The 16931-nt window shown below is 39.8% G+C and overlaps 1 protein-coding gene across 9 annotated transcripts in view; it reads left to right on the top strand.

Moving 5' to 3' along the window:
- The first annotated feature begins 438 nt into the window (after positions 1 to 438).
- The window catches only part of PLEKHA1 (pleckstrin homology domain containing A1), a 38656-nt gene continuing 22163 nt past the window's right edge, over positions 439 to 16931 (top strand). For 4 of the 9 annotated variants that reach the window (XM_055805586.1, XM_055805597.1, XM_055805612.1 and 1 more), the window contains exons 1-2: positions 440 to 628; positions 16070 to 16230. In XM_055805586.1, the coding sequence (XP_055661561.1) occupies positions 16090 to 16230 (141 nt within the window). In that variant the 5' untranslated portion in view covers positions 440 to 628; positions 16070 to 16089. Of the gene's footprint in view, positions 629 to 730; positions 1012 to 16069; positions 16231 to 16931 lie in introns of those variants that run through there. The other 5 variants (XM_055805589.1, XM_055805574.1, XM_055805605.1 and 2 more) reach the window with 3 other exon arrangements.

Raw genomic sequence — 16931 nt, 5'->3', positions numbered from 1 at the left:
GCTTATTAAAACTGGTTAAATACTACTGGAAATCGTTATTTGCCCCCAGGGCCACGGTGACTGCCACCAAAAGCTCTGAGGTAGCACCTGAGGTGACAAGCCGCCTGTGAGAAGCCTAGGGGAAAAACCTCCACGGGTCCAAACCCTTAATGCTGCTCCCTCTCCACTGAATTTAATTAATATTAAAATCAAAGCAACGGCACGTTCAGAGATGCAGAGCACAGAGCTGCCCGCCGGCGCGCAGGGGCCGGGGGCCGGGGCTGCCCTGCCTGAGGCGCCGCGCCCCGCCCGGCCCCGCCCCCGCCGCAGCCGGGCCGCCCGCCGGGCCCCGCCCGCACTACAACTCCCGTCAGGCCTTGCGCCGCCCCGCCGCACTACATATCCCAGAAGGCTCCGTACCCCGCACCGCCCAGGGGGTGGGGCTGCGGCGCGTGCGTGGTGGGGGTCTCGGCGGTGTCGCCGCGGTCGGTGGTGGCGGCCGGCGGTGAAGTTTCTTCGGAGGGAGCGGGGGGCGGGAGGAGACAGCGCTGCCCGCCGCGCCGCCTCGGGCCGGGAGCGCGGCAGGAGGCGGCGGGGCCCCGCGCGGCCCGGCTCCCCTCAGGGGGCTCCCGGACTGCCCTGGACTCCAGTAAGTGCCTCGGCCCGGGGCGGGGGCGCTGAGGCGGGGCCGGGGGCTGAGGCGGCGGGGCGGCCCGGCCCGGCCCCATGGGGAAGGCGCCCGGTTGATGCTCTTCCTTCCGCGCTCGCCTGCTGTTCGGCCGGGCAGGGCACTGTCCTGTGCCCTCGGCGCCTCTGCTGTTGTGCAGCTCCTTGGCCCTAACCGCTTCGTGCCTTCCCCTTCCCTCGTCCCGCTCCCGTTTCTCCCCTTCGGTTTTCCCTCGAAGCCGCCGCCTTAGCGGGGTGGGGGGTTGGGGGGTGGCTCTCTCCGTGTTTCACCTCGGGGGCAGCGCATAGGAGGCCGTGCCATAATTGCGCTGCTAACGCCGTCAAGGCTCTGTTACATCCCCAGAGGTAAGATGATGATCTCATTACCCGTAATATTTCATCCCCCCCCCCCCCCCTTACCTCTCCTTCTCAACTTCGGTCCGTGGGCATGCTGGGAAGGAGCGATCTTATCTGGGCCGAGCCTGCAGTGATGGTGCCTGGGCGGGTGTGGGCTCCCCGGCACCCGCCCGCTCGGCCGGGCCCGGGCCTCGCTCCTGCTCGCCTTCGGTGTTGAAATCCCAGGCTACAGCTTCAAGGAGAGCTGAGTGTGCTCGGGACAGCCAGCATTTAGTGGCTACTTTGTTTTCGGCTTCCGAAGGCGCTAGTTCTGAGGAGGGCTGTTTTGGAAAGCTGTTGCCTGTACTAGTAATGCAAGCCTGCGCCTCCGCGTTGTGTTGTAGCCGAGTTGTAACCTGGGCTGGCTATTTACTGAAGCAAAGTGTCTTTAAATGGGTAACTTGGCTATAAATGAATGTTAAACTGTAACTAATATTGTCATATTGGACAGTTTTAACACATGTAAAATTCCAGGTAGGCATTTGACTTGCTACTGACTTAACACAGACTTAAATACTGTATGTATTGTGCAGTTCCCTTAGCTGTAACTAATGTGTAACCTTCATAAAAGGCATTATATTATTGCTTAAAATGTTTGCAAAGTAACCTCAAGAGGACAGGAGTTTCTTTTTGGGGAGCAGGCTCCTGTTTTGGGGCCTTCGGGGGAAAAAAAAAAGTCTAACTTTCACCAACCAGTGTGCTAAGTTAACAAAGAAGGAAAAAGAACAGTTTATCATTAAGTGGGGAAGCGGGAAGTGGTTATTAATTTGTTAAGGCTGAACATTGTGAATTATACTTGAGCAGAATTCTGTTGCTTATCTGAGTAAAACTGAGAGAAAGAATGACTGGTTTTTTAGATTCTTAAGAGCTAGATCTCTCCATGCTTCACATTCTTACAAAAGCGGAATACTTTTAAAGAGGCTACTAGGCATTCCTGCATATAGTAAGCTGAACAGCATCAGCTTTTTGTTGCCTTCTGACAAATTGCTTACTTTACTAAAAGAGGCCATAATGTCTAAAGGTACATTTTTCTGTTCTCTTCCCGTTCCATAATCCCACACATGACACTGGAAGACAGAGCCATATTTGATCATACGGTTTGGGCCTATAAGGTTCCAGGAATAGCTTCCTACTGTTGAATCCAGCAGAGTTTGCTTTTTGTTGTTTTTTTTCTTTATTTGTCCACTTCCTTTTTATGCTTGGGCTGTGTTCATTATGATGCAGCACAAACACAATCTTTACTGAGATGGAGTTGTGCCTGGCAACTTTGGCAGATTGCACTATGATGAGTTGCTCTGTGTTAATGAATTTACTACACTGCCCTTTTAAGGATGGGGATTTTTAGTACTTCTGATTTGAAAGTAGTTAGGAAGTATGATAGTCTTGTATCGATATATTTCACAGCTGACTTACAGGTGCAACTTTAAAGCAATTTCAGTAGTCCTTGAGAAGGTCTTATGCATCCAGTTATGTAGAAGAAGATTTCTTTAGTTCTCATGAGGCTCCATGCTGGATAAATTCACAGGACGCTCACTGCATTCTAGTAAGTTTTAACAGGGAGTTTCGAAGAGTCCCTTCAGTCTTGTCTCCAACTTCTGGTTGTTATTTTCACTTGAGTCACACAGGTGACAATACATAAACTTGTCGGGTAGGTAAAGCAGAGAAGTGTAGAAGTGCTGTTTTCCTGTTTGTCACATGAGTAAGTGTTAAAAGTGGGCTGAAATCTCTCATAGTAGAGAATCTTAGCCTGGTTGATATTTGGAGGAGAGCCTTTTAATTCAGGCATAAATAAGCACTGATGTTGGAAAAAGCGATAATTCAAGAGATAATACATAGGGGTTTTGTATATCACAGATATCACCAAATAACTAGACTGCTGGAGAGAGCTTCACATAAAAAAATAGAACTGTGTGACTCTTCTGTTCTTTTTGCAGTTATTAAAAATGCAATTTTTATTTGGTTAGTGTAGAAAAATTATTTTCTAGTTAGTAAATTGTGAAGATGAAATCTATTTTCTTAAGCTCTTTCTGTGTTTTATATCTATGATTGGCCTAATGTTGCATTGTATAGCTATGCATTTCAAGGGCAGAAATAAAAAGATGCACAGTAGGTCACTGCCAGGCATATTGCAGTGTTTAAGTGTTTTCAGAGGAGCGGATGCTTTCATGTAAATTAGAGAATAGACAAAGAAGAACCAGTGTACAAAGAAAATAGGAAGCGTCTTAGTGAGTTTCCTTTTTGTCCTCTCCCCCTGTATTTATTCTTCCTCAGGACTAGTAACTGAGTGACAGGAGACAAGCACGCACCTGGGGAATATGGAAGTTGCGTATGTAAGGAAAAGACATGAATGCAGGAAAAGGCCTTGTTTTTTTCAGGTAGCTGTGGCTTATTTCAGAAGACAAGGGAGCTATATTGGCAGAAATAATAAAGGCTGACTTGTACGTCAGAGAGTTAGTGTAGAAGAGGGGAAGTGCAAAAGTCAGTTTTTATTGACTGTAACAGATTAGAAAGAACTTGAGGGCATTACTGAAATGTGAACAGATCTCTACTTGTAATACAGTCTCCAGTGTAGTGTTGGACATAGCCCAAACTGCCTGGCCTGCAAAATTCTTATCTGTTTTAGTAGATTTAGAATTCCATCCATGTCTTTATTACTAAGTGTTCCTGGTTATTTAAGCTGACAGTTATCGTAGTAAACGTAGTTCCTTCAAAATGCAGCAAACTAGCACCACTGGTGAGTGCATGTTACGAGGTTTCCTCGCATGCTGTGCTGTGCGCTTTCTTGTATCCTGCTGTACGTCGGTGTTTGTCTAAACAATGGCTTGTGATACAAGAGCAAGATGGTTCTTGCAAGATGGTTTATTGCTTTTGTTCTTCTTTTCCTGATAATTATGAACAGTAGAAACATTCTTAGAAAATACTGGGATTTGGAGCCAAATAAACCTTTGTGCAGTGGTATAATTGCATGAAAATACAGGATAGTAAATTCAGTGCCAAACCATGGGAATTTAGGTAACTGGCTTTAGCCTAAAACACAAAGTGGGGAGAGTTTTGTAGATGTCACCAGGAAACAAATGATCCAAGAAATACAACAGTCAGTACACATACTCCTTTGTTTTTGAGTCTAAATGAAATAAAACATAGCTGGAAGCGTTGCTTTCAATGCTCTATAAAATTATATAAGAAACATAAATATCAAAATTCCAGTGAGCTTATCTGACATGTAGAAATAACGTAGCTGCTTTAAAAAAATTGCCCGCTGAAGAGGTCAGAGTACAAGTATGGTTCAAGTTCAGGTTTTGAAGTTACACTTTAATGCACGGAATGACTGTAATGGATTGGAATGGGAGATATAACTGACCTGTTTCAAAATTTTTTCTGCTCTTACACTCATGTCTCAAATTAGGACTTTGAAAATTTGAGTCTAAGGTAATCTTGATATATGTTCTAGTCTATCTTTTAGAAACACGTAGATACGTATTCGTATATGGCTCAATTCTATAAATAACACTTTCCTCTTAGTGCTAGGTAAAGTAGCAGGGGCTTGTTGCTGTTTAGGAAGGAAGCTTGGTTCATTGTCTCAGCACTAAGCAGCATTTTCTCCCTCCAGGGACTTGCAGAAGCATCTAGAATGTGTAGGTGTTTCTTTAATCTTGGAGAAGGAACTTATTAAGCTTTCTGGTGCAGAACTCTGAGCCACTTACTTTTAACAGATGTTATCTGCACGCGTAAGGGAGTTGCAGGTCTGGTAGACATTTGTGGCATTCAACAGTTTATAAACAGTTTTCAGGTTTAAACATATGCCTTTGCATTGAAAATCTGAATAGTTTCAGGTATTTTATGTAGAAGAAAGGTGGTTCGATGGTGAGGTTGCTGCTCTGGAACTTGGGAAACAGGTTCAGCTCACTGTGTTGCCAAAAGCTTCCTGTGTGGCCTGGGACAAGCTGCTTCTCTGTCCCTCCGCTCTTCTACTGAAACTGCTCCTGCATCTGGTGGCTCTCTGCATCGCAGAAGTGTTGCAAGGGTATGTCAGTCAGGTTTTGATGTGTTCAGGTGCAGTACTAATGTGCCACGTAGAGCTCCATTGTGCTGGGTGGGAGAGGTTCAGGAGACTGCCAAAGTTAAAAGCTGGGGATGAGCTCCAGGCTGAAGGAGTAAAATCAAAAAAATAAGGGGGTGGGGGTGGAAGTTTTCACTGGAGATGTCTTGGACCAGTTAAAAAAAGAAAGCAAGTCCTTAAAACTTTAAGGAGTACTGCATTGCTTCCTTTGTTTAACAAAGCATAAAAAACAATGCTTAGGATACCTGAATGAACCAGGCAGATCTTTTTCTATTATGATACTGCCACACAGGGAACAATGGCAAAGCTGTCTCTGTTCTTCTGTCGACTGTTCTTTGGAAAACGCTTTTAATTCTAGGTAACCATTACCTCCCAATGTTTTAGCTGTGAGTTTTGTTAATTCTTTCTGTTGGCATGATATTCAGAATCTCTTAAAATTCACTCTGATTTATTGACTTTTCATGTGAAAGAGGTTTAGAGAAGATAGCTTCTCTACCTTCCCACTTCCCCAATGGGGAAAAGAATTTGCATGCACCTTTAAAGAGCAGGGTCTTTATAACTTTATAGAGCTAAAAGTACTTTGGATCTTTCTGGTGGAAATATGAGATGGTATTGTCACTGCTGTAAACTGAAAACATAGACTAGACAACAATTCTAAAGCTTTGCAAATGTGTTTTTATTGCTAAGCGTCAGCACTCCCAGGAACAGTCTCTGTATACTGACAAGTGATAAATTCATTAGCTTAATATGTAATTGTTTTGATGTGTATGCTCTCCATGGGTGCTTTGGTACCCACCACATTTACATCCCATGTCCAAGAAAATGTGTTTGAACTTGTTCAGACTAGTGATTTAATTAAGTGTTCTTCTGTTAAGCACTAAAACAGTTACATGTCAGGTTTGTTGCAAGAGCGAACAGTCCTCTTAAAACTGCACTTCAAAAGATGTCGTTAAATAAATTGGTTAACTCTTTAGGGAGGCTTATAATAACAAGGGGAAGCTTAGGCTGTACTAATAATTCATCTGGCAAGTTATTTCTATAGCTAGTAGACTCAGTGCCTGTATGTGCACTAGTGCTGCAAAGTTAGGTAGCAGTGCTTCAAGGATGTTCTGGCTTCAGATGCGTTCCTGCTTATTCAGGACTTCAGGCTTGGGTTATTTATTTTCTAGTTAACTTCTTTCGTTAAACAAGTTCACTGTAGGTGCTGTCACTTTTTTATACTGTTTTGCTAATTTATGCTGTTGCCTTGGTTTTTTTGGGTGGAGAAGCAGGATTTCTTAGGGAGGTCCATTTGTTCCCTTGTTGGGGGAAGGCTGTAGTACAACAGGTTGAAAACCAGTCTGTTGCGTACTCCGGATAAGTTCAGGATTTCCAGGCATGTTGTTGCACATACACAAGGCTTGTGATTATTTTTTTTTTCCCCAGTTTTGCTGTGTATAGGTCAGGCAGTAATCTTCCAAAGTGCCAGGAGCCTGAAGACTTCCTGGTAGTCCTGGGATTACTCTGTAGGTGGAGCATGGTTATTCTCCATATGCGTTGTAATTTGTGTTTTGGGAAGCACCAGTGTCAGTGCAGAACAGCTGTGCAGTAAACTGGTGTTAGTGGTATTGCACAAGTAAGAAGGTAAGGAAAAAGGTCAGCAACCAGACATGGGCTGTACCTGATGTGAGGTTTCCTTGGGCTCACAGGTTTTTTTCCAAGGAGGAAGGCTGCTGGAAATGGTGTGAGAAGTTAGTGATGTACGTGCTGTAAGTGAAGTGTTGCTGTGTTGGTACTGTGCTACAAAACCTATTATTGCAGTTAAGCTTTTATTTTATGAGGTTTCTCTCTGTGTCAGGTGAGACTTCTATTGAATATACCAGAGTGGGATTTAATTTTCTTTATTTAAGAAGTACAAAGAAACAGAAGGGGGAAAGGTAATAACCTGAAAACCCTGCCATTTGATGGGAGCTTAATTTTCTCCTTCCACCATGTTAAGCAGGAGCAGGCATGTGTTCTGTCCATGAGTGTGGGTTTGCTTACATGAGACAGACAAAGCCTTATTCTTCCTAAAGAACTTTCACTAAACTTGCGCATACCGAAAAGCTCTGAGATTAGTCGTAATCGCTGTGAATCCTTGTACAGTGCTAATATGATTGACAGGTGAACTAGAATCTGGAGAAGGTGTCTGATCTTTGCAGTAGTGGGCATTTTGGCCTGCGTGGTGTCTTACGCAGTGAAGTGAATGTAGTCTGTACCATAAAGCCCCACAGGATTAAGGTAACAGTAAGGTGAAATCTTAACGGTGACAGGTTTTCCTTCCCAGAGTATTAATGTAGATGAATCATTGCATTTTTTTATATTGCACTGAATTTGCTAAATTGGATCTATAAACCCAAATTTGATAATCTGTTACTTTTTATGCTTTGGTTTCATTAAATCCTTTCAAGTTTTTAAAAAAGGTCAAACCAGATACTCATCTGATGGTGTTCATTTCATTATTTGATACTTTGATACTTCAATGACCCTGTTAGACTCCAGTTAGTTACAGGTGTTGAAAAATATGCTTGCTTGTTTTGTTCTGAGCTCACTGTAGACAAAATTATTAAATGTTGTTTCAAACTTGTGTTCAGATGGCCTGTAATATGCTGTGCTACTAGTAGAAGTAAGTAATGTGAAATCACAATTCACAGGTATTCAGCTGTTTAGAGCTGGCTTTAGAGTGTCTTAAATATGTACAGTTTAATGGAATTAGTCTGAGTATGATATTCTTGCATTTAAATTTGGAACTTGTCTTTGGATCTATTTACTCCTGCAATACTTTCTGAAGTTGCCCTCTGGCTTCTCCCCAGTGTTTTCAGCACAATGTTTTGGTGCTACTGAGGCAGATAATTTTTAAGCAGTACTTTCAAAATTAATTTAACACTCTGGTATGTACATGCTGGTATTTCTTTAACAATGTAACAATACTCTGCGAAAACTGAAGATATTTTCAACTTGTTAGTTTCCTAAGCACCTGGCCTTTTGATTTTTGTTTTTGTGTACTTCACAGGAGGAGGGTCTGTGTTTGTGCTGGTGAGTTTGTACCAAGGGTTTACAGTGAAAATCAGCAACACTGGCTCAAAAATGGCAAGCTGTTTTTTTTTTTTTTTTTTTAATAGCCTCACCTTTTTGTATTGAACTTCATGAGGTCAAATAAGCTTCACCAGAATTTGTGGTTTGATGGGGATAATCTTTGTGCTCCAAAGTCATTGTGATGCTTTTGAGACTCTTGCCCTTTCATATTTGAAGACTAATTTGGGTTGAGTTTGAAACAGCTGGCAGTGTGTGGAATTGGAGTTCTTGGAGTGGCTGCCCTAGATGGAACAGTTACTAGGAATTGAAATTAAACAGCTTTTTTAGTAATGATAAGTAATCCTAATAAGTAATGTGCTTATTTCTTAATTTTTAATTTGGTTTAGGTGTCATTAATGGGGAAAAATCTATAGACCAATGCATGTAAGCATTTTCAAGAACAAGAACCTAATATGCCATATTTGGAGTTTTACATAGAGCACTTAAAATTGAGAAGGCCCATAGTAACATGAAAAATAATTGTAAAAAATCAACTCTGAATCTGCATTATTAAGCATTTTAACTAGTCTAACTGACATAAATAAGCTTTTAAAAAATTGTTTTGAGGATTGTATGAGATAAGTTAAAGTGAATTAGTATAACTATATTTTGTTTTTCTCTGGTTATGTCTCATTTTGAGTAACTTTGTATTACCTAGACTTTATGTGAAGTGATGAAAACTGTACTTCTGACTGTTGTAAAAACTTAGTGTTATTGAACATATTCTTTCACTGTCTTTTAACTTTGTGAATTTTGCTATATTTCTTTCTAGGCGAGTCATCACTCCTAAGTTATTAATAGGTGAATTTCAAGAGTGTCTTGGCCTCATTGCACAGAATGCTTCCTTTTATTTGTATTAGCTCAATGTATTTAGAGGAACAATTAAAATACTTGTTTTAGCTAGGAAAAAATGATTAATAGGTGCAGCTTTTTGTTTTGGCTGTCTTAAGAGATCAGTAACAGAGAGGAATTTTGTATCCTGTACAATGCATTTCCTCATTTCATCATATCCCAAAGCCTTTGGCTGCTATTGTAAATACCTTAAAATGGAGGAAAACGTTATATTAAGAGCATGAAACATCACTTACAGAAATTCCTGCAAAAGTTTTTGTGGAAGTACCAATCTGTTCCATCATGGAACAGATCGATCACTATTTGAAGTAGGCAAGTGCATGATGGATTCGGGTAACTTCCAAACATTTTCCTTAGAACTCCAGTCTTCACCCTAAAACATACTGAAATTCTTACCCAGACAAAAGTAACATTACTGCAGTTTAGCCTAGAAGAGCTTATGCATGGATTGGTGGTGTTGTCTGTGGTGAATGATTGTGCTTTTCTGGTGAGCAGTCTGGTGTCTGGAGTTGGGAGGAAGACCAGAATGGCTGTGGAAAACCTTAATTGCCAGTGTAGCAGGGAAGGAGGCAGGCAGGTGGTGGTCTGTGTTCTTTAATTGCATGCATTTTTTTGTGGTTAACTTCATCTCAGTTGTTTCACATGTCAGTTTGAGCAAACTGTTGCTCTTCCACATACTATTATATCAAGGGTCTTGAGGTGTAGCAGGTTTTACCTGATTCAATCTGTACTGAGAGAGGGTGCATGCTTTGCATTTTGGTTGTAAAATGTATATTTTAATAAGTGTTGATTATATATGGATGTTGAAAACACCTGGGATTAATGCTGTAGTACTTTAGTAGATAGTATGGAATAAAATTATAGTCATTTGACTTGCTGAGGTACACTGCAAAGGAAGGGAATAGTCTGTTTACCCTGATTTAACAAGTCTTCCTGGAAAACAGCAGATCAGATGCATTTTGAAGACAGAATGTTGACTGAGTAAGACTTAAAAATGCAAGATAAGACTGCTGTGTTGTTGGATGATTCATCAATGCAAATGATGATTCTTGTCTATTGTGGCCTGGTTGGAAGTTGGATTAGGTGCTGGGGGAGGGATGTGGTGTTTGAGATGCCTTGTAGCTTGTTCAGGCATAGGAGAGGTCGATGCTGCTGCTGCTATTTTCAGATTTTTTTTTAATTTCAAAGATTAACTGCTTATGCTTAGGAATTCTCTTCCAGGTGAATAGTGGCCTTTTGGATCTGCTTTTTTCCTTTTGCTTGACTGCTTTAGAGGAGGAATCTAAATTTAGGGAGCAGCATATTCTGGAGACTTCCTGTTCTTATTTGTACATGTAGTTAAAATATTACTAATAGCTTCATACCCTTCTAGCAAATTGTAGTCGTGTCTTCTCTGTTCAACAGAAGCATGCATGTGCCCTCCAGAACAAAAATGAATTAGTGAAGGTTCTTTGGGAAACAGAAAAGCTCAACGTGTAATTTTAAAACAGTCAATCCTAAATTAGCTTACTGGTTGTCATCAGAATCATACCCAAGTAATCTGTCTAGCTCCTGGATTAGGGTTTTTCGGTCACGTTTTGGGTACTTAGGAAATCGTGGCTTTAAGGGGTTTATGAAAGATGAGCAGAGTTTAATCTGCTCAGTTTAAATTATCTATATGGTGTTCTGCCTCTACTGGAAGGTTTTCAAAGTGTTGAAAATAAGGAAGTTTGAACAACTTTCCTGAAAATTTGTGATTTAAGTTCAGAACAGTGTCTGAAAACGTTGTGTCAGAGTAGGAGTTCCCCCCACCCCACCACCTTTGCTTGCCGTCTTGCACGTATGCAAGAAGGAAGGTTTTCATTGCTGGGTCCTCCAGGGTATAAGCAGGACAGCCTGAACTCTGAACTCATCCCTTACCCTTGGGAATCAGTAAATGGAGTAAATGGCCAGCAAAAGAGACAACCAACTGGAGAGGAGCTGATTTACAACAGGAAGCTGATAGTAATTGCCTAGGCAAAAGCCAAGAGCACTCAGTAATGAAGCTGTCCCTGGAACTGCGGAAAAGACTGGAGCTCGCTGGGGATGCTGCTTACACTCCCTTTGCGGCGATGGAGCTAGTGTTATTAGTAAAGCTTAAAAACGGGGGTGGGGAGGAGGTATGGGCATGACTCATAGCATCATTTTATATTTATCAAGTGTAGCTTTATGAATGTTGTTCACTGTTTGATCGAGATGAGTAAGTAGGTAATGTATGTTTCTTAATCTTCTTACTAATAGGAAAAGAACCCCGAAGTCATCTCCTGTGGTAAGTTAAATCCAAGGTTTAAACTGTCCATACACTAATAAAGCAGGAAGTAGAAGTGTTAGTTTAAATTAAAGAAATAAGAATAATAATAGATTATACACAAAACTTGGGGAAAACACATGTAAAATAAAGCTAAAAGGTATTAAGGAGAAGTGCTTATCTTGCTGGATTTCTTAATCAGGCTTTCACATGGACAGTGCAAAGCCTATTGCATAGTCCTTTTATTCATATGAAATTCTACTTTCTCTAGTAAGGCGGCGGTCTGTGGTTTATGCCTACTTGTGGAAATCAAACATTCTGTCAAAGGAGAGGCTGGGCTGTAGAAATATAACACTACACATATACATTGCCTTGCATACCACTCTAGTAGTGTTGTATAGACTTTGTACTTGAAGTCATGAAGGCTGCAACCAAACTGTAGAAGAGGTGAACTCAAGAACAGGTGCTGCTGTGAAACCAAAAATAGAAACTCATGTAGGAGAGTTTAAGCAATCTGTTACAGATGGTGAAAACAAGATGCTTGTGTGCTTCTGCAGGTTCTAGTTGTGCAGTCATGCATTTACAGTTGTAGACTGGGAGACTGATCTGTGATTTTTATTTTTTTTTTGTTATTATTTATAGTGGTGGCCGGGAGGCCAGGCAGCTTTCAGTTTGTGATATAAATGTTGAGGAATGTTGGTATATGGTATACCTCAGAGGAAAAGAGCGGTGAGAGGGGAAATCTGAGAGAAGCTGGGCTGATGAGGTATATGTACCTACTTAAATTAGTACGCTGCCACTGGAAAGAGGGATGCAAGACTTCAAAAATAAGTGAGACCTCTTGTTTGGATTGTAACACAGCCCTCCAAGAGGAAATTTTAAGGAGCTGAGAGTTTTCTAAATTCTTACATATGAGTATCAATATTGCCACAAAACAGGTTTTCAAAAATATTTTAGCTTCTGGGGGATTATGGCGAGAACCAAAGGAAATGGGCCATGGGGGTAAATTTTCTGAAGTAGTGCTATGTCATTGACCTGTCTCCTCCCTCTCCTGCCCCGCGCCGTGCCCCCCCCCCCCCCCCCCCCCCCCCCCCCCCCGGCAAGGAAGGCAAAATAAAATGCAGTTGTATGTGATCTGTTACAGGTTTGATGCCTTCAGCTTTTCTCTCTTCAGAGCTTGTAATCTTTTTATAATATTTGATTCTAAAAGTGGGAAGAAGAGTTATTAGATTGTGCTGCAGATTCTGCTGTAGAAAATCACCAAGTCTGCGTGTAATAGTTATAAAATGTACAGAGTTAGAGATTTTTTATAATAATCTGAAATAATAATGAAAAGTAAATCATATTTCTGTAAGGCAAGATCCATATTCTGAAGACAATTTTAAGTTGAGGTTCTAGTGAATTGTTAGGCTGGTGGCCTTTCAGCCACATCTCCTACATTGTGGAATTGATGTTGGAATTCTGCAGTTCTTTTTATGAATCTTTAGAAGTAATGTGGTAATTCTGTCATGGTTGCTGTTCTGGTCTGTCTGGAGTTACCAGGAAGGGTATCGTGGTGGTGGTTTTGTTGTGTGCGTTCAGTTGCTTTAGTAACTGGAAGAAAGGCACAAATTGGTATTTTTTTTTAACGTGCACTACAAATTGTGGTTCATTAATCAATGATGAATAGAATTGGTATTAATTTATGGTGGAATCTTGCCAGGGTGTAATATGGTGGAAGCAGACTTTTAAAATGGGAAAAAACAGTTGGATGATTTTGTTTGATTTCAATTTTATAATAAAGAATTTTTTATCTGTTATTCTAAGAGCATCGCTCTGGTGGAGGTCAGTAAGCCCATGAGAAATTTTGAACTAATGTGAAGAAAAATGTAGTCACACAATGTAAGTTTTAAATTAGTGATAGTTTATCCTGTGTTTTCATCAGAGGACAAAGGAACTGTAAATAATATCATTTTGTAGGCTAGAAATTAACTAGTAGTACTTAGAAATAGAATATCTGTATGAATTGAGGGATTTTTCTTTTCCTATGAAAGTTGATTTATTGACAAATAAGAGAAAGCTGCTGAGTTTTGTCTTTTGCCCTGGGAGAAAAAAATTAAAAGTATTGGAGTAGTTCAGCTTTAGCTAATTGTATGGTCATAATGGAGCATTATGAGTATTCTCCACTTTTCTTAAAAGGTTTTTTGAAACTTAGATTCTTCTATAGGGGGAAAAGTGTGTTGAGAAGTCAGTTGGGTTTATGCAAGGATTCTTAATCAATTTGTATCTTGTTTCAAAAACAAGTTTTCCTTGTTTCATTTTCTTCACATCTGCAGAGAACACGGCTTAAGCCTGCTCAGACAGGAAACCAGCCACCAGTATTTGCTTTTTTTTAAGGCACAAAGCTTTTCTGGGCTTCATAAACTGTTGATATTAAAATAAAGTGGAGTCCCAGAAGGGCTGCATATTTTATTGAAGGACCACCTGGCACAATTTAAGACAATACCGGTAAATGACAGCTTATATGTTCATTTAAATGAAAACAAGGTGTGGGTGATGCAGAGTTCTGCGAACTTAGAGGTATAATTTAGAGAACAACTACTCTTAAGCTTGCCCCTAGCTGCAGATGTGTTTATAGTGAGATGTTGTTTCAGTGTAAAGTGATCCCAAGAGTCAGCATGTGAATTACTGATGAATGTTTGTTATGATTATGACATTGTCTTAAGAGTACTCAAGTGTTTGGTTTTGCTCTGTAACTTCGTTACAGAACTTGTTTTAGATCTGTGATATTTAAATTTTGAGGAACATAATAATAAAATTTAGGTTGCCTTAGTAAATTTTGTTAATTTATTGAGGAACAAATGTATGTTTTTGAAGATTTAAACCATTGTTGTATAACTTAAATATGGAGACTTACCTTTGGAGGCAGAAAGAAAACCAAATTGGTCAAGGACTTAATGGAAGGCTTATTTACATTAAAGTCCTTGTAGCTATATAGAAAATATCTTGCACCCCAAACAAAAGTGTGTTAATGTTGTTATACACACAAATGCATTTAACTTTATAACTTAGTCTCTTATATTTAAAAAAATAACATTTTAAATAGTCTGTCATCACTATGATATTGCAATCTCTTCATTTTTTTGCAAATGCTGCTGAATTGAGATTGTTAGATCTGGTCTGTCATGCCAGACTTAATGAATCAGACTTAGGTTTGCACCAGAGAATTAGTTTGGCGTTGGGCACAAAAACGGTTAGTTATTTTACAGATTGAGCTAAATGGCTTAAAACTGTTTACTAGAAATTCTTCTAGTATGGTATCAAAATAAGGATAATTTAAAAAAAAAAATGTTTCTCAGTGATGGAAGCAAAATTTGACTAATATTCTAATCATGTAAAATTACAGCTGTAAATACAAGCTTATATATACATGTTTGAATATGTGACCCCCCAAAATAAATGTAGGCTTACCTGTATATCTGCTTCCCCAAAATAAACACTTTAAAATGTAACCATATATCAGGTTTTACTGTGATTTATCAACAGCTAGCTACAGATGGTTGTCAGGGGTCTGCCTCATTGTGTGTGTATATAACTATATTTAAATAAAATAACTTTAAGGAAATAGTAAAGGTAAGCAACTTCAAGAAATATTAAAAAGAAGCTTCCATATTACACAGTGAAAGCTGGAAGATGTTACGGAAAGAGCAAGTATGAAGTGCTTAAACCTTCTATGTCTCATGTTAATATTTTTGGATATGTGCTATTTCTGAGTTTTGTAACAAAGCATAAAGAAGACTGAATTGTTTCTTTCCTGCTCTGGAAAGATCAGCATCGACCTGATTTTGTTCATACTTAAAATAATGTTTATTGCCATTTTTAGATGAGCATGCAGATTTGTCTTTGGTCTTACAAGGCTGGCTCTTAAGGTAAAATGAATGTCCCATAAAATAAAGGGAAGCAAAAAAAAAAAATAATGATGCAATAGCCTGCACTAAGACAGAACCATAAAAGGTGAAGCAGGCAAAGTGGGTATAGGTGGTCAGCAGTACAGTTCTTCATTTATTAAAGCAAAACAAAAAAAGGCAAAAAAAAAAATATCCCTCAACCCAAGATTTAAAAAAGCCTGCCAGCCTCAAACTTAGTACCGCATGGATATTTAGGATTTCGGTTTTGGACTAGCAAGTTTGTTCACATCTCTGCTGCGCATACAACTTCAATTTGGCTATTTAATGTATAAAGATGAAAAGGTGTCTGCTCTTAGATATTGTTGGACATGAAGTGCTTTTTTGTAGGAGAAAAGAAAAATGTGAACAATGTTTCTGAAAGCCTTTTTGTTGAATTTGCTTAAGCAAAATGTGAAAAATCACGTTGGACAGTAGAGTTGCTGACAAAGATCCTTTTTTGACCATGAAAGGCAATGTCAAAGGAGGAAGTATAAACCTAGCATTATTTTAACTTTGCGCAAGTTGCGAGGGAGATTCTTTGATTATTCTTTAGTGATCTTGTACAAGCTAGTCTTGGTGCTCATCTATTTACCACTTGTATCTTTGCACTTAGGGTATCAGGTATCCTAAGTATATGCTTCAAAGTAGTAAGAAAGACCTAGCTAAAAGTTCAGTGGTGGTAGTGGGGGGAAACAGCTATGCCTCAGTCTTCTGTAGAAACTTATTTAAGCTACTGGTTGAAACTGCTCAAAATGTTGTGGGTAGGCACGGCGCAGTCTTAAAATTAGTAACAAGGAACTTTGCTTAACTTCTATGCTTCTTGTTCTGCAGTGTGATGTTCAGGGTCAGAAATGCCTTATGTGGATCGTCAGAATCGCATTTGTGGTTTCTTAGATATTGAAGAAAATGAGAATAGTGGCAAGTTTCTGCGGCGGTACTTCATTCTGGACACACGAGAAGACAGTCTGGTGTGGTACATGGATAACCCACAGGTGAGATGTTCTTGGCAATAGTTCCCTGGCTCCTGTCAATTTCCACTTTCAGATGTTTTTTGAACAAATTTACTTAAGAAAAATGGGATTTAGTATTAGTTTATGGACCTGGAAGCTAGGGGAAAAAATTACTTATATAAGTGAGATAATTGTAAATCAGTGTTTCTTCTTTGCTGATATGAGCAGTCTTCTAAAGGAAAAAATAGAGTTCGTATTCTATTTAAAACATTATCCATTGCACTTAATAGTAAAACATTAAAAGCAACCTGAACGTCAGTGAATTGCCAATATATAGAATCTTAAGTATTGAGAGGAGGTTTAGGGATCAGATGGGAATCTGAATTTGATCCCACTTATAAATCGGTCATTAGTTCTTGAATCATGATGCGCTATATTTTCTATTAAGTGTTGTGAGTGTGCATTACAAGTTCTTGCAGGTACTAGGTAGTGCTATATAATATAACCAGGTGAGCCAAATCAAATGCTAGTTTCACTACACAGGTCTTCTAATTCACCTTTAACCTTACATGGAAGGATTTCGTTATTGTGGCATTGCGTGGGTCAGTTAGCTGTTTCATGTTATTTTGCCTCAACAGAATCAGTCACTGAAAAGCAATTTCTAACGATGCTTGCCATTTCAATACAGCATGAGTGGTATAGGAATAAAGAGAGTGTGCTTTGTATAAAAGCTGCTTTCACAT

This window comes from Falco peregrinus, chromosome 1 (assembly GCF_023634155.1).
Source record: "Falco peregrinus isolate bFalPer1 chromosome 1, bFalPer1.pri, whole genome shotgun sequence".
NCBI classification, from domain to species: Eukaryota; Metazoa; Chordata; class Aves; order Falconiformes; family Falconidae; genus Falco; species Falco peregrinus.
The sequence above is the reverse complement of the archived record's forward strand: the minus strand, read 5'-3'. Positions and strand labels throughout refer to the sequence as shown.